The following is a 23,100-nucleotide window of genomic DNA, read 5'->3' as shown; positions in this document are numbered from 1 at the left end:
GCGAGCTCAGCTCCAACATCGCCGGCCCTGTTTTTCTTCGTGAAAACATCTCCGTCCATTGATAGCACTAGAGCGAGCTTCACTACCGGTCTCTTGTAGTATCCATCTTTCGTTCGGATTGTCGCTGATCGAATCACTCCGTCGGAACCTTCAAATGTTTCGGTTATTCCACCCAGATCGTAATATCCACGTTTGTCACTGTCTTCCACTAACCACACAAGATCACCCTGCTGAAGACTTCTGTCCGTTGTGGTCTGCCATTTCTTACGACTGTTCAACGTTGGCAAGTACTCTTTAGGGAATCTGTCCCAGATGAGGTCTGCGTAAGCTTGTGTTTGTCGGAAGAGCTTTCTATGATCAACAAATTGCTCTGTACCTGATAGATACGGTAAACAAAGGTTCTTGTTGCCAAGTAGGAAATGGTTTGAAGTAATAGCTTCTAAATCGGTAGCATCAGAACTGACCGGCGTCAGCGGTCTAGCATTCAACGTCTGTTCAACAAGACAAATCGTGGTTGACAGAACATCTTCCGTGACTGATCAATTGCCCAGCACTGCGTACATTGCCTTCTTGCAACTCCTAACCAGTCTTTCCCACACTCCTCCAAAGTGTGGTGCTGCAGGTGGGTTGAACTTCCATCTGATACCTTGTTGAATCAGATGTTCTTCAATTCGCATCTTGTTCCATGCTGCTATATACTCTGCCAGTTCTTCTTCAGCTCCAACGAAGTTTGTCCCGTTATCGCTAATCATTTTAACCGGTTTGCCTCTTCGTGCAATGAATCACATAATTGCGTTCAGACAACAATCAGTGTCTAGTTTTGGTACAATCTCTATATGTACCGCACGTACAGTAAGGCATGTGAATAGACAGCACCAACGCTTTTCGTTTCTTCGACCAATCTTTACTGTGAATGGTCTGAAATAGTCTACGCCCACATTCGAAAATACTGTTGATGCGACTAATCGTTCTTCAGGTAGATCTGCCATTACGGGTGCCTTTGTTTGGGCTCTTCCCTTTCGACATCTAATGCATTTGTTTTTGATCGATCTCAAAGCATTTCGTATGCCTAGGATCCAGAATTTCTGCTGAACTATGTTTCTGACATGTTCAGTACCTTCGTGATGATTATTCTTATGTTCATTTTGCAAGAATAATTCAACTACATGGTGCTTCCAGTGTAATAGTATTGGATGCTTGGTTTCGAAGTTCAATTGACTTTTACCTATTCTGCCCTGGGCACAAATAAGTCCTGGCTGGTCAAGGAATGGTGTAAACTGGAGGATTTTGCTGTTTTTTGAAATTTCCTTTTAAGCCTTGAGAGATTTCATCTCTTCAGCAAACGGTTCTCGCTGCAGTAGTCTGAAGATGCTTGCTTGTGCACCCTCTCTTTCTTCAACACTTAGTGTTTTTGTTGCCGGTTTGTGTTTTATAAATACGCGCTGTACGTATGCCATTGTATTTACTAGTCGATTGAAACTGCTAAATCGTTCCCACTGAATCATCGGCTTCTTCTCGTCAACCTTTGCTGAGAAGACCATTTCGTCGTTTTGTTCGTCTGAAGCAATTGTTAAATTCAACTGTTCAGGCCATTCGTTCTCTCGTTGCTTCAACCAGGCCGGCCCAGTGAGCCATTCGCTTCTCTTAAGTTCGTCAACATTGATCGCTCGTGTTCCGATGTCGGCTGGATTGTTAATACCACTCACATGATTCCACTGTGAAACATTAGTTGTATCCAAAATCTCAGCCACTCTGTTTGCAACAAACACCTGTTGCTTACGGTGGGAGCTATGAATCCATTGCAGAACAGTAGTGGAGTCTGTCCAAAAGTTACAACTGTGAATCTTCGATTCGTGTTCCTTCACTATCTGTTCTTTAAGTCTCACCGCCATCACTGCTGCTTGTGGTTCCAAGCGTGGTATGGAAAGGTGTCGCATCGGTGCAACTTGGCACTTTCCGATTACAAATGCTAAGTCTGCTGAGTATTCTTTGGGCATTGAACGTAGGTATGCCACAGCGCACATTGCGTCTTCAGATGCGTCGGCAAACACATGAAGTTCCCAATTGTCCTTGGCTGTGCTGAAGTATCTTCTATCAATGCTGGTTTTTGCTATTTCTGGAAGCTGGTCTTTCCATTTCAGAAACTCTTCTTCTTCGTTAGGTTCCACTGAGTTGTCCCAATGTTGTCCAATTTTTGTCCAAATGCTCTTCAGGAGTCGTCTAATATGGACACTGAATGGTGCAAACAGTCCAAGAGGATCAAACACTGAGGAAACTAGAGATAAGATCTTCCTTTGGGTGATTGGGGTCTCAACTTCTTTGCTTGTACCTCTACAAACCTGTAGACTATCATCGGTAATCGTCCACTGAAGCCCAAGCACGGATGAACCTTCCTTGCTGGGTTCTACTTCAACCTGCTTGGTTTTGTTGACTGATCTTAAGTCCTCTGGGATTGCGTTGGTTACCACGTCACTGTTGGTGATCCACTTCTTAAGTTCAAATCCATGTTTTGAGAGAAGAGGTTGCAGTTGTTTGAAAACCTTGATTGCTTCTTCAGGTGTTTCGACTGACTTGATGAAATCGTCCATGTAGAAGTTGTTTTGGATTGTTTTTGCTGCAATTGGGAGCTCGTCTTCGTTATCGATCGCTACTCACTTCAGAGCGTAGTTGGCACATGTTGGTGAACTCTTTGCTCCGAAAAAATGACGCTGATACTCGTAAATTTGCACAGGTTCGTTCATTGTGGGTCGCCACAGGAATCGCAAGCAGCTTTTATCCCGATCAGGAACTTGCACTTGAAGAAACATTGATTCAATATCTGCGGTTAAGGCAATTGGTGCTTCTCGAAATCTGAATGTTGTTCCGATCAACCCGTGTAGCAGATCGGGACCTGCTAACAACTTGTCATTTAGGCATACATCCTTGTATTTTGCTGCAGCGTTGCAAACACGGCGAACTTTACCCGGTTTGTTGGGGTTTAGTACTGGATGGTGTGGCAAATACCACTCCTTTCCGAAAGTGCCTTTGACTTCCGATTTACCAAGGATCTTCACAAATCCCTTTTGAACATCTTTATCAATTGACTGTTGATACACTTCTTTTAAATTTGGGTCTCGTTGGAACCTTCGTTCCAGTGAGTAGATTTGACCAAGGGCTGAGCCGTAGTTGTTTGGAAGACTGGGTTGTGGTTCATTCCAGAGCATGCCCACTTCGTACCACTCGCCTGTAAACTTTGTCGTGCTCTCTAGAAATTTTTGAGCTTGCTGCTCTTTCTTTGATTGACTTACAACATTTATTTTGGAAGCCTAGGTTTTCTATGTCCCACCATGATTGGATATTTTCTGCCACTTTCACATCTTCTGTGAAGGCAAAATGACAAACATTTTGACTTTTCTTGCCTGTCATGGGACCACTGACTACCCATCCTAATTCTGTTAAGACGGCGAAAGGCTCACTTCGTGTTCCAATCTTATAGTCCAATGAACGTTGAATTTCTTAGGCATCTTGTCCAAGTATGATGCCTACTTCAATCAGGTTGAACATTCTGTTAGTGAGAACATTCAGGTGTCTGAATTTGTTCTTTAGTTCCTTGTAATCATATGTTGTGTTTCCCAACGAGATTGATGGGTGTGCAAACGCTTCAATCGAATGCACCTTTGAATGTAGTCCCTTTATTGTGATAGGAACCTTCTCTGTCCTCAAATCTTGCGTCCCATGTATGCCAGCTATGTTCAAGGTAACGTCCGTGCCTTTGGCTTGTAGTTGATCGTTAACACTTTGATCGATGAATGATACTGTTGAACCACTATCGAGGAAAGCGTAGGTAGTCAACCTGTTACCACCACTCTGAACCGATACCGGAACTATTTGAAGAAATTTAGTAACTTGGTTACTCTGGTTGATTGTTGCTGCGCTCACGTTAACTGCGTGACCACCCTCGTCCATTTGGTTTTCTGAGTGTAGCAGTCTGTTGTGCCTTTTGGTACATCCATTTATATCGCACGGGTTGACTTTACAATCTTTGATTGCATGCCCTTTCCCCAGACATCCATAACATAAGCGTTCTTTTCTCACCGCTGCATAGCGATCGGTAACATTCATATTCTTAAATATTGGACAGTTCCATATTTAATGAGTGCCATCCGCTAGTGGACAGTAGTTGTTTTGCGTCTGGCTTGGTTTCTTGCAGGTTTGAACTTGCAGTGAAGTTCGATGTCTTCGAGAATCGTTTTTCTCTTTTTGTGTTGCGTCGGTCTTCTTTCTGTTCCCCTTTAAACGATGAGAACCCTTCATGCACGAATGCCATTCGTGATAGCCATTTTTCAAACATGATTAGATCAGGCCAGTCCTCGTCTTTGTCATCGACGTAGAACCACCATTTTTCTTTAAGAACTTGAGGTAGCTTATGAACTGCCATGTACAATGTCGAACTTGATTGCAAATCACCAATATGTTTGTACTCTTTGAGCACGTTAACGAAGTTAGATACAATAGCAGAAAAATTAATCAGGCTGGTTGAATCATGAGGTTTCACTTGATTAGCTTTTCGTAGGCTCGTGAGCTGCGCATCTATAATTACATGCGGTCTTCCAAAATTTCTTTCTAAAATGTTCCAGGCAGCACTATAAAACTGTCCAGAATAGCCCATTCCCGAGATTGCAGATTTTGCTCTGCCTGTTAGCAGAGTCTTCAAATGGCTCATTTTTTCTGAGTCGGGAATCGTGCGTTTATCTACTGTTGCTATGAACATGCTAGACCACTAAGGCCACTCCAGCGGGTTTCCGTCAAAATTTTTCAACCTCAATTTTGGTAAACTACTGCTTGAATGTCCAGTGTTGTAGTGCTTTCCAGCTATCGGCGATATATCCCGCCCTTCAACACTTACTGAGCGTTCCCGAGAGTTTGGGTACCATGGGTAATGCCTCTGCTTATTCCGCACAGGGCTGACGTTGCAGCGAGCTCTTGGTCGAATTGGTGTTTGCGTGTCGTTCATCGAATTCGCCCACTCCGGACATCTCTCCCTTTTGGGGTCCAATTGAAAGGTGACTTGTCACGCGCCTTAGTCGATTGAGAACGTAAGTCATCTTTCTCCAATGCTGTTCTTTGCAATTGGAGCTCTAGGTCTCGCTCCTTTTGCCGAAGCTGATGTTGCATCTCTAGTTCTTTCATTTGCATTTCTAGCTCCAACATCTCTCGATCAAATTGGGCTCGTTCGGTTTGCAACTTTCTTTCAAAATCAATTTCAAATTCCTTTATTCGTTCTTCAACCCGACGTTTCACTGAAGATGTTTCCGAAACGTTTTCTGTATCCTGGTTGATTGTCTGCACGATTCGTGTAACCGTATTCGTCGTTGCATAGCTTGTGCTATCATGGTTTTGGTTAAACTCTGGAATTCCAACGTTTTGTTCTAACTGATGCACATTATTCGCAGGCGGTTGCTCTTCATTGGCATGAAGAGTTGGCTGGCTTTGCTGGCTTGACATGTTTGTCTCTCCGTGGATATACGGTAACCACTCTGCGTTCAAATATTGAAAGCATTTTTCTGTCTCAAGTTTGCGTTTTAAAGAAATATCTGGGTCTCGGAGAGTCTCAGATTTCTTATTCACGAGTTTTTGAACGCTGTCGTCCAATTGCAGTATCTGCTGATAAAGAGTCTTGAGCTTGCTTGGTCAATCTTGATTCCTAATGAGCTCAAAACCTTCTTACTGTTTCTCAATCCAGTTGTTTCGCAAGTTGTTGATCTGACGATCCAAAACGCTTTGACTCTGTGACGGAGTCACTTCTTGTGTACTTCGGGACTGCAGCTTGAAACTCTACAGCTCCCTTGTTTGTTTGTTTCAATTGAGTTTTGCATTTCGACGTTCCTATTTGCTTTGCCTAATAGGCTTGGCGTTGTTGAATTAATCGTTGGGTTTTGTTCTCGTTCGTAGATGACTTTGTCACTTCGACTGTGGGGTTGGACAGCAGTTTATTCCACTGTCCGGGTCGGCGGACCAAATGTAATGGCTGCTCTCCTTGTGTTTCACAAAGAAAGTTTTACACCGCCCAGTTCGTTCTGAGTGGTTACAAAATCTGTCCGGATACTTCGTTGATGCAGTTTGCTTTTGTCACTGTATATCCGCTCTGCTGTACTTACCATTGCATTAACTACTCTGTTCGTAATTATTGGCTAATCTTAGTTTTTTCAACTATCAATTTGAACTGGATTGCTACAGATCACACAATTCGGGATCTCTTTATGTATATCAGTTCAGTCCGATAGAAAAAACAAATCGAAGACAAAGATATATGTCTAATACCTGTTTGTGCAAAATTATTTATATTTAAACCTAAGTTGGCTTTTGCTGTTTGTACTCACAAGTTGAGAATACCAGAAGTTGCGGTTGTAACAGTTGAATTTCAGCTCCAATAATTCGTAGATACAAGACACAGTAACAGAATTTACTGCTCAAGAATAATATTTTGAATACAAGACACAGTAACAATTTACTGCTCAGGAATATTTCTAGTTCAAGACACAGTAACACGTTATTTACTGCTCAAGACAGTTTGTTTTTGCAATACTTTGCTGAGTTATACTTTAAGCCGTTTTCTGCGGCTGCTACGTTGAGTTCTGTGTGTTGCTTTTTGTTATTTTCCCCTTTTCTCTTTTTTCTCACGTGACAAACTGTAACTAGAACTAGAACTATAACAATAACTACTAAATGACTAGGACAACAGAAAGTGTTTTGTTTCTATTTTCCCGCCTACGCAAGCTTAGCGAAATCAGCTCCAACACCTTTTCTCAATATTATCAGGTTTCATCAGATTTTCAACGCAGTTCTAGTGGCCTAAAGGTTTCTTTTCGTAGCTGAAAAAAGTAAAGATGACGTCAATTACTTCTAAAATCTTTTAGTGATTTTTTTACTCTTGCCTTCAATTTTTTTTCCTCACTTTGTTGTTACTATTGACAATTTGTCGCTCACTGCAACTAAAAAAAATTTCACCGTTCTCCATAACGAACAGTTTGAAATTATTGCTGAACTTCAACTGAATTTTCTGTTGTCAAATGGGGCTATCAGTTTTCAATTTTGAGGCAACTTATTTTTTTAAAAAATGAGATTTGCGAAGATTTTGTTATTTTCAATAATTTTTTCCCTTGACTTTCCGCTATAAACTTTTTGGTTTTAAACATTTTGAATTTTGTCAGAATATAATGAGTTGTTTGAATAAATTTAAATAATTTTCAGTTAAAGGACTCTATCTTCGCACATTTGTCTGTTTGTTTTCATGTTTATTGTCACAAAATGTGTTTTTCTCACTATCAAAGACTGCTTTCATCGCCAAAAATATTGAACTCGAGGAAATCGGAATCGAATTCTATTTTTCTTTGTATTTAAGTTTGTAATCTTTTCTCATGTTTTTTTTTCCAATTAGTTGTTTTCTCATTTTCAATTTGATCCTCGGATCACGCGTCAAGATCAAAATTTGTAGCTTTTAACAGCTGCAGTTGCAAACATAACGCCATTTGTTGCAGAATACTTTATGCGTTCATGGATCGAGTGCACTGAATAAATTTGATTCGAGAGTCCAGAATCAAAAAATGTTGAAAAGGTGTTAAAATATTAAGGTTTTTGTTTCTTGTAAGACCCTTGTTCGTGCCGCTATTTTCAAAAATTGAACAGAAAGTTGAAATCGAAAACTCAGTTTTGTTATATGATGGTTTTCTTGATTACCTCACCTAATAGTTATTTTTTATGTACAAGAAATTGTATTAATGTTAACTTTTCGTTTCAACCGAATGTAAAAAGTGCTACTTACTACAATTTTTGTTCAGTCTACCAGAAGAAAAACCAAGCTGGCATCCTTCTCACGGGCTTATATGTCTATCCTAATTGAAAATAAATCAATTTTTAATTTACTGAGCATGATCTATCCTTTATTCTTTTGACTTTTTCTCACATCCACTCTATTTGGTAGATATTGAGGCTAAGAATTTGCTCGAGTGGAGTTGGAGCATTATGTACGACCACCTCTTACCAAAGTTTTTTGTTTAAATTTTTTTGAAAGAAAAGAGTCATAGATTTTTTTGTAACCTTTTTCACAGGTTACGCTAATACTACAAATGTTTTAAACAACTTTGGCAGTCAATCGAATGACAAATTAGAAATCTTTCGAATTAAGCTGATGAGCCGGAAAATAGATTTTTTAAAACAGAAGGAACATTTTCCTCTGAACATAGACTGATGTTTTTATTGAAACAGTAATTAATTAAATTTGTAAAAGGTTTCCTCTCGTTTTCTTAGAAATGATATACATCATAGTTAAAAGAAGTTTCCTAAAAAAATTCTCGAGAAGTTGCTTTTCAACTTTTGACTCTGACTAACTTCTGATTAGCGTGGATTAATAAGCAGTAGCACTGTTGAACAGTACCTCTGCCTAAAACTGATGATTAGCATCAATTAATTTATATTGCTGAGAGTTTTGTTTAAAAATTGAAAAGTTTTGTCATTACTGAAGACGTTTATATGCACAGATGAATTGTTTTTGCAATTATAACACTCTTTTTATTTAAAAAATAGCTTTACATAATTATGTTGGGCCAAATTACAAAAAATGAGTGTTTTTTATTGAAGCACAGTTATTGAAGCAATCAATTAGAAAATAATTATTCACCACTCTTGAGTTTCAAGACATTTATGTTAACCCGATTTCGCAAAATTTTTTCTAAAAATGCAGAAAAAATGTTTAAAAACTTCTACCAATGATATCCACTAACTTATAACTTAACCAGAAAATAGGTGAAAACCTCTTAATAAATGAACAAAACCGGAAACTACTTTGGATACGAAAAAAAAACATGAAAAAGACGTTTTCAGTGTCGTTAAACCTAGTCGCAATGAAACACTTGATACAAGCTGCTAAGACACGCAAGAGCCTAATACAAATAATAATTTAGGAATATCTATTAAATTAAATTAGTCAATGAGAACCAAAATTAAGACCTCCTTGCCCAATCTTGTTTTTGTGCATGTAAATGCAAATATCTGGGAAATTTATTTATGTCTTGAGTTTTTCATCATCATCTGAAAATATTTCAAACTTGGATTCACGATAAATAAATGGTAACTTGTAACCATGCAGAAGAAAGAAACTCGTCTCAAAGACTGATTCAGAGGAGTTAGTAACTTGATTTGGAGTGCTAACCCTGACGATGTATCTGAGGGATATGAATGAGCAGTACTGCATATTGGATGGTGGTATGTTGGGTGGGATGGGGAGGGGGAACTTTGCGAGGGGGTGGCAGATGAAGTCCCTCCGACTGATGCTGTTCTCCTTCACTTTCACCTCCCCGTCCTTACCAGTGTAGCTCACCACCTGCCAAACACAACACAACCTCCACAATGAATTATTACATTTAATTACAACACCTTCTACTAAAATTCTGTGTTCAATGCCAAGTTTCTAAATCCTTTTTACTGCGCCATTAGTGTAGGTGCAGTTCAAGTTTTCGTGAGTGAAATCTTCAGCCCTAAAATCAGGGCGAATTTAAACTAGATTAAGGGGTCTGTATTAACCAGTAATGCGAACCATGTGCCTATATTGCAACTCATAGTTTGTAACCGGTGGTCATAAACGGGCTTGGGGTCTGGAACAGAATAGATCTGAAATTAGTTGAGAGATAACAATAGAACAACTTGATGCCGAATAACAAGGCCAGAATTGGATTTTTGAATTATACTTTCACCACCAGAAGTAGTATATTGATATTCAGCAAGTATTAGGGCGAAAACTCCTCTCTCTCTCTCTCTCTCTCTCTCTCTCTCTCTCTCTCTCTCTCTCTCTCTCTCTCTCTCTCTCTCTCTCTCTCTCTCTCTCTCTCTCTCTCTCTCTCGTGTAATCTCTTAAATTTTGTAAATTTCTCAGGTGACTTTTGTGTCCGTTAATATATAGATTACAAATTTTTGATATTATTCTATATTGATTTAACTTCACATGCCAGCCAAATTTCAATTCTTTTGAATTGAATAAGTTGGAAAAAAGTGCTTTGCTTTTCAATACAAATCTTTTTGAAAAATTAATGAAAATTTAGATTGATGTAAATTCTCAACAGTTTCCGCTGTTTTAACGCTAGCAGTTTTTTTCATTTTTTAATTAAAAAATTTTAATAAAAAAAGTTTTTTGGCTGCCGATATCAAATTGTTTCAATCTTCATGGCATCCAATAGTATGATTAGTAAAAAATAATTGTTTCTTCCAAGGCAATTTTCATTGATTTCAACATAACTAAAGTATTTCATGTAATTCATGCATTATGAATTCAATTAATTATAATTAAAATATTGCTTCGTGTCGATCAGCAGGGTGCTAGGACAATAGATTGAAAGATAACAGATCGAAAGCCAAAATTGGGACAACAGATCGAAAATTAAATTATTCAATTTGAGTATAGGCCAATCAGATTTGAGCGCTCATTTATTATATCGCATATAACATAATCTGTTGTGATATTTTGTTCGGTTGTGATAGATTCATATCAAGTCCCACGGGCCACTAAGGCATGGCCATGGCTCGCGAGGCATGGCCATAATGTGGTAAATATATTGCAGCTCGCAAATAATGCTTAATTTCAACCAATAAGAATAGAGATTAATTTTCGATCTATTGTCCCAATTTTTCTGTTTTCGATCTGTTGTCCTTTCGATCTACTGTCCGGTCACCATTTGTCATTGACCAAACGCCAGATTGATTAGCACTCATGCAAGATAGATTGATGTTTCCTTCGGCTTGGCATGATTTCCAAGCCTATTTGAGGTAACGTGCAAATCGTATCTTAAAAGATGGCAACTTTTGTGGGCAAATTGTTCAATTCTTAGCCATTCAGAAACAAGAAAATACTTTCCTAATTTCTGATTGATTAATCTGAAAAATCTATATTTTAATACCTCTGCCGTATTCACTATTGCCTTCACAGTCTCTTACTTTTTACTGAAAGGTTCTGAAATTTATGAAAATTTACCACTGGAATGGATACGCTTTTTACGGTGGCCGCCGTATTGGCCGACAGAAGGTTTAGCCGACAACCAAAAATGAGAAATTTAGTCGACAATTGAAGTAAAATGAGCGATAAAATTAATTCTGAAGCTCTGATTGACCAATTTGAATCATTATTTCGTAAGCAGACAAATATACCGTCAACTAACGTAACGAAGGTCTATCCTTGGTCTCAACCTTCCCCCCTCCTCCCGTCAAGGGGGGGGGGGGGTTGCGGCCACGGAGAGGCCAAGTGGAGCGTCACCCGACCGCAAAATGTAGAAATTTCATCGATTCTGATTGCTCAAAAAATGGTCGAGATTTTCACCGCAACTTTATGCGTTCAATTGACCTAAATGAGTCATAGCCTGAATCTAGATGCTAATTTTTTTTTTCGTTTGGCAATAACTCGTGGGACTTCACATGAATCTATCGCAATCAATGATAAACTGATATTGATGTACCCAGCAATTAGTTTTTTCCTCTTTCGGGCTTAAAACCATTTTCGAGCATAAGTATGTTAATGTTTACCTCCTATTTCATAACATCAAAACTTCGATGAGTGCTTTGCGAAGCAAAAAACCAATCATAAAAGAACATTTAGGTTTCACGAATTCTGATTGGTCAGCAATCAAATTTTTGTATTCTGATACTTCTGCCGTTTTCACTAGCGCAGTCTAGAGTAACTAGAGGAGAATATGTTACTCTTCGAAGTTAAGGTTTTTTGCTTATTAAGTTGCCAATTAAGTTCGCAAAAATTGAGGTGGGCGTTCGTCGTACATACCAAATTGAAATTGTTTTCTGTCATAAGCTTTGCATCGATTGTTGTATTTGCTTAGAAAGCACCATTTTTCTTCAACTGATGAAACTTGAACCAGGAAAGCAAATAAAAGAAATGCAACGTCATAGACGTTGAACTTTAGTGTGGCGATAGAAGATGCGCCAAAAATAACGAAACAGGCTTGGATTTTTTATTAGGCTCAGTTTGTTCAGGAGGGAAGTATTAATTATACAAACATACAACCATAAATATTGTTTGGAAAGCTTTATAGCGTTTCACTTGAGAAGCTTCGATTGACGCAAATCGAGTTCAGCTGCAAACAATACTCTTTTTCCTTATGAGCATTTTGAAATGACGTCAGCAATTTTTGATCAAACGAAATGATCCATTTGAGTGTTTCATATAAAATCATTAATTGATCAAGTACTACCCAATTTGCACAATATTATTTCATTAATGGATTATAGCGCAGCTAAATGACGTTTTTAAAACCATCTTTTATCATTTTGAGCGAAGCTGTGAGGAAGAGCTCTCGATTTTTTTCCTTAGTTAGAAGATACATATAAACGGATGCACGGGTTTATTACTACAAACTGAGTATTTTAGTAATCACTAGTATTTTTTTAAATTTTAACTTCACAGTTTAAATAAAAGCTTTTCTAAGCCCAAAATTGTACTGATTGTTGATTATGGCAATTTACCCTTGACATACTAGTTAGCAGTTCACAAATAGAACATAAACTTTAATTTATGCTTAAATCAGTATTTATTAAGAATTTGTCAAATCTCGTTCGAGTTTAGCTTTCTAATCAGAACAGCGAAAGAGATGCCATCAAAAAAAGATGGCATTAAGATGGAACAAAAGAAGTTGTAAATCTTTATACTATGGGGGTAATCTTAAAAATTAGTGTTCACGTGTTTGCTTCAAATAATTCAGTTCGCAACTAAGGGAGGAGGAGGAGGAGGAAATGGTTAGAACACAAGGACACAGTGTCAAGGTATCTCTCTAGTTTATGAAGGGTAATCATCACAAATCCATTAGATTAATTAGATCAAGGCTCATCGAATAGATCGAATAGATTCAGCAAGCTGAAGACGAAATGTTGCAAAATGCTAAGTATAAAAGCTATTCTGCTTGTAAAGATAATGGGAAATGTTCTATAGAATGTTTGTAAGTGTATTACGCCAGTTTTAGGCTAATTCTCCGTTCAGAAAACATTTAAAGTGAAAAAAAAATGAGGAAATTGTGACGTCAAGAACAAACTAGAGAGAGTTAGCATAAAAGTGAGTGAGCATATCAATCAATAGATTATAAGAGAAATATAAAAGTAATCAGGGCGTAATTATCTTGCATGAGGTCCTTTAAAACTTGAATTTTGATTGCTAGAGAATTATCGGCATGTCAACAGTTGGCTTGGGTGGTGGCAACGCTAAACCATTGCTTAAATTTTGTAGGAGAATAAAGAATAAATAAAAAAAATCCTGGGTGCGCACCTTCAGTAAAGTTTTTGAATAAAGTCCTCATCGTGCTCCAAGAGCTTGTTGACAAGTAACTGTATATTGATTTAAAGGTCTGACTCCCGCGTTTGTTCAACAAAGGGACAAGTGTTCAAAAAAATCAACAATTAATTTTAACTTTACCTCTTTTTATTCAATTTTTTTCCAATTATTTAATTTCCAGTACTTAAGTTTAAATTTTAAAAATTTTCTGAAGATTGGAAAATTCTTTTTTAAAAAATTCAGGATTTTAAATATTTTTTTTTTGTATATAAACTCAATTGTCTGATGCAAAAACTGCTGTTGAAATTTCGTTCAAAGTTTATCACTATGAAAACATTATCCCATAACGTCGGGGTCGGGTGAATTGCTCTCAATCGACCGGCGAGTGGTTACCTTTGGCAGTAGCCAACTGGGGCTAAGGTATGTACGCTAGCATGGGGGTGTTGGGGAGTGTTGGAGGTGCGGCTAACTGAAGAGGGTCAGATTTTTGAGAATAAAAACTGCCATTCACACCATGAAATTATCTCCTCAAAGCAGTTTCGGTGAATCGCATACTGAGACCTCAATTTTGTTGATAAAAAACAAAAATAAAGTAAGTCTTGATCAGTAATTGAAAGTTGATTAAGCAAGTCATTATTGTGTCATCATGTGTCCCACTTTCTTTCAAGATTTCACGTTTGATATCACACAATATTTTGAATTCAATCAGTTTGGCAACCAAACATTTGCGACAAAATTAAATTTGGATCAGAATCACAGCAAAAAGTCAAAAACAATTTCGGAAAACTTGAAAAATTGAGATTTTATTTGAGAAATGGTTATTTAGAAGCAAAACTTTCGATGCAAAATTTGTGTTTAACCAACCAGCCAGTGTTCATATGCTCATATACCAGCCTGTCCAATGTTGGAACTGAACAAAACAACGAGATTCTACTAAACATGTGTGCTCGAGGAACTTTAGCTTGGTTCAAGTTCTCGAGGAAATTGAATCGTTCAAAAACAGTGACGTTTTTTTTCTCCGCTCCAAAATACAAAGTTTTTCAAAACTTTGACTGTGTTAAGTGTTTGAATATGCTGCAAAAATCTGTTGAGTTTAAAACTTTCTTCTGGAATATTTTCCAAATGAACTTTAAATCGAAATTGTACCTATATTGTTTTATATGTATTATAACTCATTGATCGAAGCGATTTACAACGAACAAATATACGCAACCCTAAAAACACAAGCTCATTTTTTGATAAGGTCATTTTCTTATGAAATATGGAAAAAAGAGTAATTTTCTGATACAATTTTGATGCTATTTTGCAGCCTGCATTGAATAGCTAGACTGATCCATATTGGTATATTTTTTCTGTATTTTTCCAAGCTGAAAGTTATAAAGAGCACTAGAATTTTTTTAAAAATGAAAATTTGTGGGGAACATCAAGCATAATTTAATCTTCGGAAAACAAAAACTAATGAGATTTTGTCAAGTATTCGTTCAATTGTCAGCTTTTTCAATGATATGGCTTTTGCATCTTTCTCGAAAAGCTTTTGGCAGCCTAAAATTTAAATAAAAAACAAATCGGGCTTTCATAAAATCCCTAACATTCAACTATATTTGAAGGTTTGCAACAATAACAATTTCCATTTACAGTATTTGAAAAGGCATCATAACACGCCAAAAGGGACGAAACCTGATCCTTCAAGACAACACAAGGACATGCAAGATCTTGCTGACTTTCAAACAAATGTTGCATCATCCTATCAAGATGTGGATAAGACAACTTTACCAGAAAATTTATGGTAAAGTATTGATAAGTTAGGTTGTTTGTTAAATTTTGGCAATGAAGATTTAAGTACAAAACCCTGAGTCATTCACGACCGCTTAGGGAAGGAAGGCGACATAGCCGAGTCATTAAAATCTGGAGCTGAAAAGCTGTGATCTTATGTGCAAATTAAAACTGTACGCGCGTTAGTTTCCGATCTATCAATGAACAATTTCAAACAAAATTTTGCATAAAGGACATTGATAATGGACAACTATTAGTAAGGGATAAATATTTATGAAAATAATTAACGTCAATAAATTAAAGCGTGTTGTCGAGAGTCTCATCAAGACACACATTATCGAAAAAGTACAGTTTTAATTTCACCAGGCAAGTTAATATCATATCTCACCTGTATCAAGTTAATGTATCCTCCGTGCACTGAAACCTCCTTGGGCGCAGTTGTGTTCAGTACTGACGTCACAAGCATGACGTCACCAGGTGAATACGTGTCCCTATCCCAACTGACACTCAAGTCCAGATGGTCAGGCATACAGCACCCAATCACTGCCTCCTCAACCACCTCCCCTCCGCCTGACGTCATCAAGTCCGGCTGGAGTAGTGAAGAAGCAGAACACAAATCTGAGCGCTGAAAATTGACAGCATGTGCTATATTTGGCAGTTATGCAATATAATTCGGCATATTTTGTATTATTCAGCTATAATGATGGCTATATTAATATAGTTTGATTTTATATCTCGGGCTTGCGAGCCGTATTTGATAGTTCGGGATGAAGAATATAAGAGGCAAGCACAGGAAAGCTGGTTGAAAAAAAGACGAATTAGACCTGAGGAGTACAAAATAACCCAGGTTTAGGTGCACGACCATAGACTGCTCTTATCAGACCTTTTGGGTCGCACACTGGTGGCGTGATGCGATCCAAAATACATGGTCTGGGAAACGCTTGAGTCGCACGATGGTCTAGACAATGGTCACACTACGGACTGATCAGAGGGCAGAGTCGCACTATAGTCTGATCATAGGTTGCACGAAATCTGGACAATGGTCGCACTACGGACTGATCAGAGGGCAAAGTCGCACACTAGTCTGATCATAGGTCGCACGAAAGTCTGGACAATGGTCGCACTACGGTCTGATCAGAGACCAAAGTCTGGACATAAGTTGCCCCAAAATCTGACCACAGATTATTAACTGACCATATTTATTTGACTGCAGTTTTTTATCACTGTTTTTCATATCCCCAAAAAAGTTACAGGCACTTCAAAATGACTTCAAAATGACTGAATGAATTTTTATCAATCAGCTTTGTCCTAACCTTAACAAGATATACTAATATATTAGATTTTAAGTCGAGTAGTATATAAGTTTGAATTGAATAATTTAAACAGATAACAACAGATTATGACATGTATTCAAGAATGGTCTGATCAGAGGGAGCATCGGTCGCACTAAAGTTGCACAAGTTTCTTGGGTCGCACTATGGTCGCACCAATTCTTGAGTCGCACTATGGTCTGATCGTCGCACTATGGTCTGATCAGAGGGCTTTGGGTCGCACGATGATCTGATCGGAAGGCCTTTGGGTCGCACTATGATCGCACGATTTCTTGGGTCGCACTACGGTCTGATCAGAGGGCCTTGGGTCGCACGATGGTCTGATCAGAGGGCAAAGTCTGGGAAATGGTCTGATCAGAGCGGTCTAGGGTCGCGCACCTAAACCCGGGAAGACTTTTGGGTCTTTCTCATTATACCCCCCCATGAAAATATACCCGCATTATGGTAAATTTACCATGATTGGGGGGCTATAGGTTATCTGACCCCTAATCTGGGGGGCTATAATGGGAAAGATCCATACTTTTGTTATTTATGTTTTTTATAGTACCGATTGTGGTGTTTGGGTTAAGGCAGTGGAAAGAGGTGTTACATATTGCTTCTCCACAACTTGCACTGTCCTGCTGCAGATCTTGTACTGACTCTTCAACTGAGGCCTACAACAACATAAAATAAGCTGTATGCATGTATCTAAGTATGTATGTATGTATGAGTGAATGCAATTCAAACATCAGTTTTGACAGTTCTATTATGTAACCCAGTAAAAAACTTTTGGAAGTATTTTTTCTCGCCGTACGATCCAGCAAAACATATATTTGAATTCGTTCTCTTTTGTATCAATTAAGATTATATTTGTATTAGGATGTTGTTCGATAATATATGGGCGTTATCCTGTTCTTCTCGTTAGATGGGCGTTATCCTAGATTACAAGCTTTGAAAGAAGACATAATTCCGCTATCATTGAAATCAGATTGCAAAATTGAATAATCGTATTCGAAAAAAATATAAAGAAAATTTTAAGCGGGCCGGCTTACTGAATCAATTTTTGATACTCGTTCAAAGATCTTGCAAGTTCGTAGTACATGATTTTTGATGTTTTCCCGCCTTGTAATATGTCGTGATGTTTGCAAGGATTATCAAGAATGGTTTACCAAGAAGATCTTAGTGAGGTCTCTTAGAATATGTTTCTTATCCAGATGTATCAAGTTTCGGTTCACAGAGAGGGTTCTCAACATAGCATACTTCTTTTATCTCTTATATTTTTTTATGTGCCACTTACACTGACAAGAGTACAGACAGGTTATAGATGATTTTGCCCTCGTTTGAGTTGAAGGAGGGTGGAATTTTGACAGGGAGCTGGAAGGTGAATGGGAATCTGTACTCCCCTGCCTCCAATGTGTACACCTTCTGATCATCTCCAGTTGACGAGGAACTCATTCGAGGATTCTTCATTTTTGGTTGTGCGGATTTTGGAAGGTCTATGAAATTCATTATTTACGAAATAGCACTTTTCGATTGAAATAAGTAAAAGTCAATATTTAAATATCTTTAAATACTAAATAATTAAAATGTATTAAATATTAAATATATTAAATATTTTCAAATTTTTTAATTAACTTATATTAAAATAAGTAAAAGAAAAATCAATATTTTGTCACTGTTTTCAGCATAGAAAAGTACATTTAGCCTAAAACTTGCTTCTGATGAATTCGTTATTAAATATAATTAAGATATGTTTTAAATGCCAAGTTTTCTCACAGGCCGAGATATTAGCGCGGGCTAATCAGCAATTTGTTATTTAAACTTTGAAGAGTACAGGTATTGATCACGTAGTAAGCGCAAAATTAGAGGTTAACTTAAGCAAATACGAAGTTAACTGCTGGTCGGCTGATTTTTAAAACAAGTTGTAATTCCAGTTTTGGTACATTGTAACAGGGGTTTTATCTGCTTAGATTTATTTATCAACCAATTGCTACCAAATATAACTTCTAAGCGCTTAATCATACAAGATCTCATTATGGATTTCAGTTCATTCGAGCAATAAGGACACTGGGTAATCTATAATGTTCACTTAGAGGACAGAAATTCTTCATCTAGGCAGTCTAAAATGATAAAATAAGCTTCCAATAAAGTTATCCAGTTTTGTTTTATCTTTCTAATTGCACAGCTCTCAAGTGTTATTTGACTAAACTCCGTGAAGTACATGTTTGACTTCTCATCCTATCCAAGTATTGTTCTTTTTTGTATTAGCTGACCTTCTTTGAGTATGTCGTAAATAGAGTTGAGATAGATTTCTCTATTGCTATGTGTTGTCATTTGTCTGGAATCGTAGTTGAATGACTTGGAACAGTTCGTCATTGACCTCCAGGATGTCCAGGAAGCCTTAGTCGTGGAGTCCAGATCATCGTCCAAGTCAGAACAGTTGGCAAACATCTCGAAACGACAGCTGGCTTCACCCTTCAGACGAAGTTTGAACTCTAAACACAACACTTAATCGAGTAGGAAGGTAATCAATTATGATTTTGCAGCTCAAATAATTTTTACTATCGTAGGTTTATAGGCAGTTACCACAAAACGTTCATTCTTAAATTAAATGTGAACTTTAAAATTAGAATATTCCATTTCAGCTTTAAGAGGAAGTCGATTTCTGGAAACATTTTTGGCTCATGTATTTTAAATACATCTATACAAGCGGTGATGGTACAAAATGGTATAAAACTGCAACTTCTTATATCCATTTATATTATTATTATATCCATTTCCTACTTGGAACAAAATTTCAAAAGACTTTTTGAGCAATTGGGTGAGCTCTTTCAGAGCTCACTCCGATTTTTCCAATGAAAACATCGATTGTCCAAAGTTATCAACTGGCTTAAAAAATCACTTTAAAAAACACTTGCATATATGCTACAGATTTAGCGAAAATCAATCACAGACAGGCTCAATTTTTAAAAAAGAACATTTTGAAACATCTTTTCAATAAAATAAATACTTTTGCGCAAAACCAAGACATCGTTTAATTTCAAGTTCCAATTCACATTAAAAAATTGGAGACAAATGAACAAGAAAAAATTTTAAAAAACTGAAAAATCAGAGATCAAATGAACTGATAAAATTGTACACAAAAATAGAAAAAATGAAACAAATCATTAAAATGGTGATATGTAAACAAACTAAGCTGCTTTAAAACTTGATAAAATTTGGTTAGCCCTAGAAATACTTAACGGTCAACGAAAGCTACAGACAATTTTCCAATTAACTTTTGCTAGCACTAGAAAACAATTGCAAGACTGCCGGTTTCAATAACACCGCAATAGTTAACTTCAAAAGAACAGGTGTTGAAAAAAGGAAACAGGGTTGAAATTTTTGAACTAATCGTCTTTAGCACAAAAAAAGTAGTGAAACGAATGTGATATCAATTTACTGGCCTTTGAAACAAAAATACTGTAGTGAAGTTGTTGATCAAGAATAAATGATTGACAATGAAACAATTGAAAACGAAAGTTAAGCAAACAGAAAAAAACACAGAGAAATTATTTCCAAAAACTTTCGAAAGGAAAAAAATCAAAACTCGTTAACTGTGTTTTTGTTAAATTATCATGAGACAAAAATTACACCAGGAAGGCAAAATGAGGGTCAGAAAATAAATGAACAAGAATGTAGCCCTATTCATTCATTAAGAGAAAAGAACAAACTGAAAAACCAATAAACCATAATTTTTACCTAAAAAGTTAATAGATAACCCTCGAAATCGAAAAAAGTGAAAAGGGGATTTTAGTTTAATGTTTTTTTTCATCTAACTTTTTCATCTAAATATTTATATATATATATATATATATATATATATATATATATATATATATATATATATATATTTATATATATATACACTTACATATATATATATATATATATATATATATATATATATATATATATATATATATATATAATAAGTTTTGTTTACCTAGACAAAAACTGAGCCGCTGAGCCGGGTAAGTTTTTCTTTTTGTTTTCTACTTTTAAAAATTTTTGGTCAAAAAATTTTGAATGAAAATTTTGGAACCCGTACATCTCGAATTCAGAAGTTTTATAAAATTGGCCTTGGTCGCTCAAGGTATGATTGTCAATGGCCATGGCTAAATGTAAGCAAACCTAACCAAAAACAAAAGTTTTGACCAAAATAACAGCGCAGCTTTCTTAACTTAAGTGTCTGAGATCCTTCTAAAAGCTTCAACTAAACCTTATGTTCCATTTATCTAGCGAGTTGGGTTGCAGCAGCTATTCATGTATACAGAGCAAAAATAAAAAAACATTCAACTGAGCGCAATCAAAGAAAAACAACCAAGCAATAATGCAAAGAAATTTATTCCGTGACTTATATTAATTTTTTAATTTTGATTTGACAAAGCTTCTGATCCTTGATGAAATCAGCTTAGCATCAAAAGGCAAATAAAAAACTGGTTCTGAAATTGAATCAAAAACTAGTTCTACGCTGATGGAAACTTGATGACGTCACGTTACATTTTCCATCCTTATTGAATTGTGCGGACATAGTGGTCAATATTTAGTCTGCAAAGAATACATATGACTCCGACCATATTTGCAAATGGAAACTTGCAACCAGTTCACCAGAAATCTGAGGAATGTTAGACTTGTGGCTCATTTCAAGTTCAAAGATTTCAAACCAAGTACAAAGTTTACTAATAAGGCGAGCAAATAATAAAATCATGAGTGTTTAACCTCGATTAGAGCGTGACTTTCATACTGTCACAACTAAGCTTGAGATATCAGAATTGATGAAAGCGAAAATTGTCTGAAAAATCTTCCAACCACTTTGAAACCACAAATTTTATAATGAAACGTCAACTATAAACGATTCATTTTGAAAATTACTTGAATAGCAATACTAAATCTGCTTGAGCAAAAGTGCAAACCAGCTAGACAATATGGGCGCCAACTCCTCAACGGAAATCACCCACAATTATGCTACATTACCCAGAGTGGGCAAAAAATTAACTCCTTGTTTAGAAGCTTTCTCGCGGGACGAAATTTTGACACACTGCACGTCAGATTCACTTTGGATCATCATTGACAATTTAGTCTATGACTTCACAAAGTTTCGAACACAACATCCGGGAGGTGCTTCGATATTAGAGCAATTTGGGGGAAATGATGGGACGGAAGCCTTCGTCAGATATGGACACTCGAGACTGGCGAAGAATATAATGAAAAAATATCTAATTGGGAAAGTGGAGCAGTCGAATTTGATGGAAAGCTTAAGCAGGTCTCACAATCAATTCCAAATTGGAGGTGGATTTGGAAAGAGTAGCTGAAACTGTAGATAGAAAGAAAATCAATTTTTAGGAGTAAAGCAATTGTTTCAGAGATGTCCTAGCCTCTATCATGTCCATCAATTTATAGCAGTGCTAGTTTATTAAAAATGATCCACGCCGATCGCCCATATAACGAATGAAAACAGCAATGAATCGTGTTGATTGCAAAAACGGAGTAATGACAGGTGAAAAACCTGTAAAATTGTGTCATCTTTTTATTGTCATTATTGTTCTTTTTGATTTTGTTCTCGTTCCCATTGTAAAAATAGTGAAAACTGTTCCTATGTATACTATCTTTTAATTTAATCATTAAAAATGTACAAATACCACCGACTATTTCTCTCAATTATGAAAAATATTGAAAAAATACGCTATTTTATCTAGTCAAGGTGACATGCGACAAAAGACCAGTTCGAGTACTTGCATGATTCAAAATATTTCTGAAGATGTTTGCTGAAGACTACAAAATATTGCTGAAGACTACCGAGAATACAGTTCGAGTTCTAGAAAACATTAATCCTAATTTAATTGATGCTACCTATTTTACTTGGAGCAACCCGGAGTCGAGGGGAAAATATTCGTAATTTGAGCGAATGCTAAGGGAATGAATATTACGCGAGAGCAACCATAACTCACGTGTGCAGACGAGGTTCTGTTTGAGAATGCAAAATACATAGCCCATCACTCGTTCCCCGGGGCTAAATTGGGCAGGGGCAGACACCTCGTCAGCGGGCAACAACACTACCTCCACTTTGCATCCGTCCATAACACCACCTAAATATCATTTATCACTCATGATTTTTTCATCTACTTCACCGCATAATCTTTTAGATTTACGCTTGATAACTAGGTAATTTGGTTGGCAATTATGAGAGCGGATTCTGTATTTCAGTACGAACTTCTCCAAAAAAGAAAAGAAATAGAATTTCTGCGTTTCCCATATTTTCATCCAGGTTTTCACTATGATTCCTTTCAAGCCGACTCATTAAAACACCATAATTTAATATCATAGCTTTCCCTCAAACATTTTACCCCAAAACCCAATCCCAAACCCTTTGCGTCCATAATTTTGAATGCTATAGTTGTATGAAGATTAAAATGGGGGCGAATCGCTCTTAACATAACTGATGAAGCCTTTCACCCTAATTGTAGCAATAGAATTGAAAGGCTATGGTTGCTGAAAGCACGAAACCTATAGAATGATTTTTAAAATCGAAGCAGAAAAAAAGATGCGCTGATAACTAATCGTTAATTTCAAAGTCGGTTGTTGACCCTTTAGTGCTCTTACGCTAAAAATGATTTGATGAACATAACCACCAACAAATGCAAGGATGGCAAAGTTAATTTATTTTTGGATTTATTGGCTCGA

At 36.8% G+C, this 23,100-nt stretch overlaps 2 protein-coding genes across 5 annotated transcripts in view; one reads left to right on the top strand and one right to left on the bottom strand.

Moving 5' to 3' along the window:
- LOC142355010 (uncharacterized) overlaps positions 1-23,100 on the bottom strand; it is an 86,321-nt gene that overhangs the window by 17,739 nt on the left and 45,482 nt on the right. For all 3 annotated transcript variants that reach the window (XM_075407336.1, XM_075407431.1, XM_075407381.1), the window contains exons 4-9: positions 22,368-22,505; positions 18,651-18,872; positions 17,675-17,873; positions 16,946-17,051; positions 15,456-15,692; positions 9,188-9,358 (exon numbers count right to left, since the gene is read on the bottom strand). In XM_075407336.1, the coding sequence (XP_075263451.1) occupies positions 9,188-9,358; positions 15,456-15,692; positions 16,946-17,051; positions 17,675-17,873; positions 18,651-18,872; positions 22,368-22,505 (1,073 nt within the window). The remainder of the gene's footprint in view (positions 1-9,187; positions 9,359-15,455; positions 15,693-16,945; positions 17,052-17,674; positions 17,874-18,650; positions 18,873-22,367; positions 22,506-23,100) is intronic.
- Positions 18,753-22,100, top strand: LOC142355262 (cytochrome b5-like). Of its 2 annotated transcripts, none has more exons than XR_012761193.1 (2): positions 18,753-18,901; positions 21,427-21,561. XR_012761193.1 is itself a non-coding variant. In XM_075407505.1 (2 exons), the coding sequence occupies exons 1-2, from the start codon at positions 21,005-21,007 to the stop codon at positions 21,729-21,731; spliced, it is 387 nt and encodes a 128-aa protein (XP_075263620.1). In that variant the 5' UTR covers positions 20,950-21,004; the 3' UTR covers positions 21,732-22,100. The 2 variants fall into 2 exon arrangements, 1 of the variants encoding a protein (XP_075263620.1); XM_075407505.1 differs by lacking the exon at positions 18,753-18,901 and adding an exon at positions 20,950-21,086 and having other exon boundaries at positions 21,427-22,100.

Source organism: Convolutriloba macropyga, chromosome 1, assembly GCF_964194025.1.
Source record: "Convolutriloba macropyga chromosome 1, txConMacr16.3, whole genome shotgun sequence".
In the NCBI taxonomy this organism is placed as follows: Eukaryota; Metazoa; Xenacoelomorpha; order Acoela; family Convolutidae; genus Convolutriloba; species Convolutriloba macropyga.
Note: the sequence above shows the minus strand (reverse complement) of the source record. Positions and strands in the feature narration are given on the sequence as shown.

Coding starts and splice junctions, on each gene's coding strand:
- LOC142355262 (XM_075407505.1), top strand. CDS start 21,005: ATGGAAACTTGCAACCAGTTCACCAGAAATCTGAGGAATGTTAGACTT. Junction 21,087..21,426: donor GTTCAAAGATTTCAAACCAA/GTACAAAGTTTA, acceptor CTCCTTGTTTAG/AAGCTTTCTCGCGGGACGAA.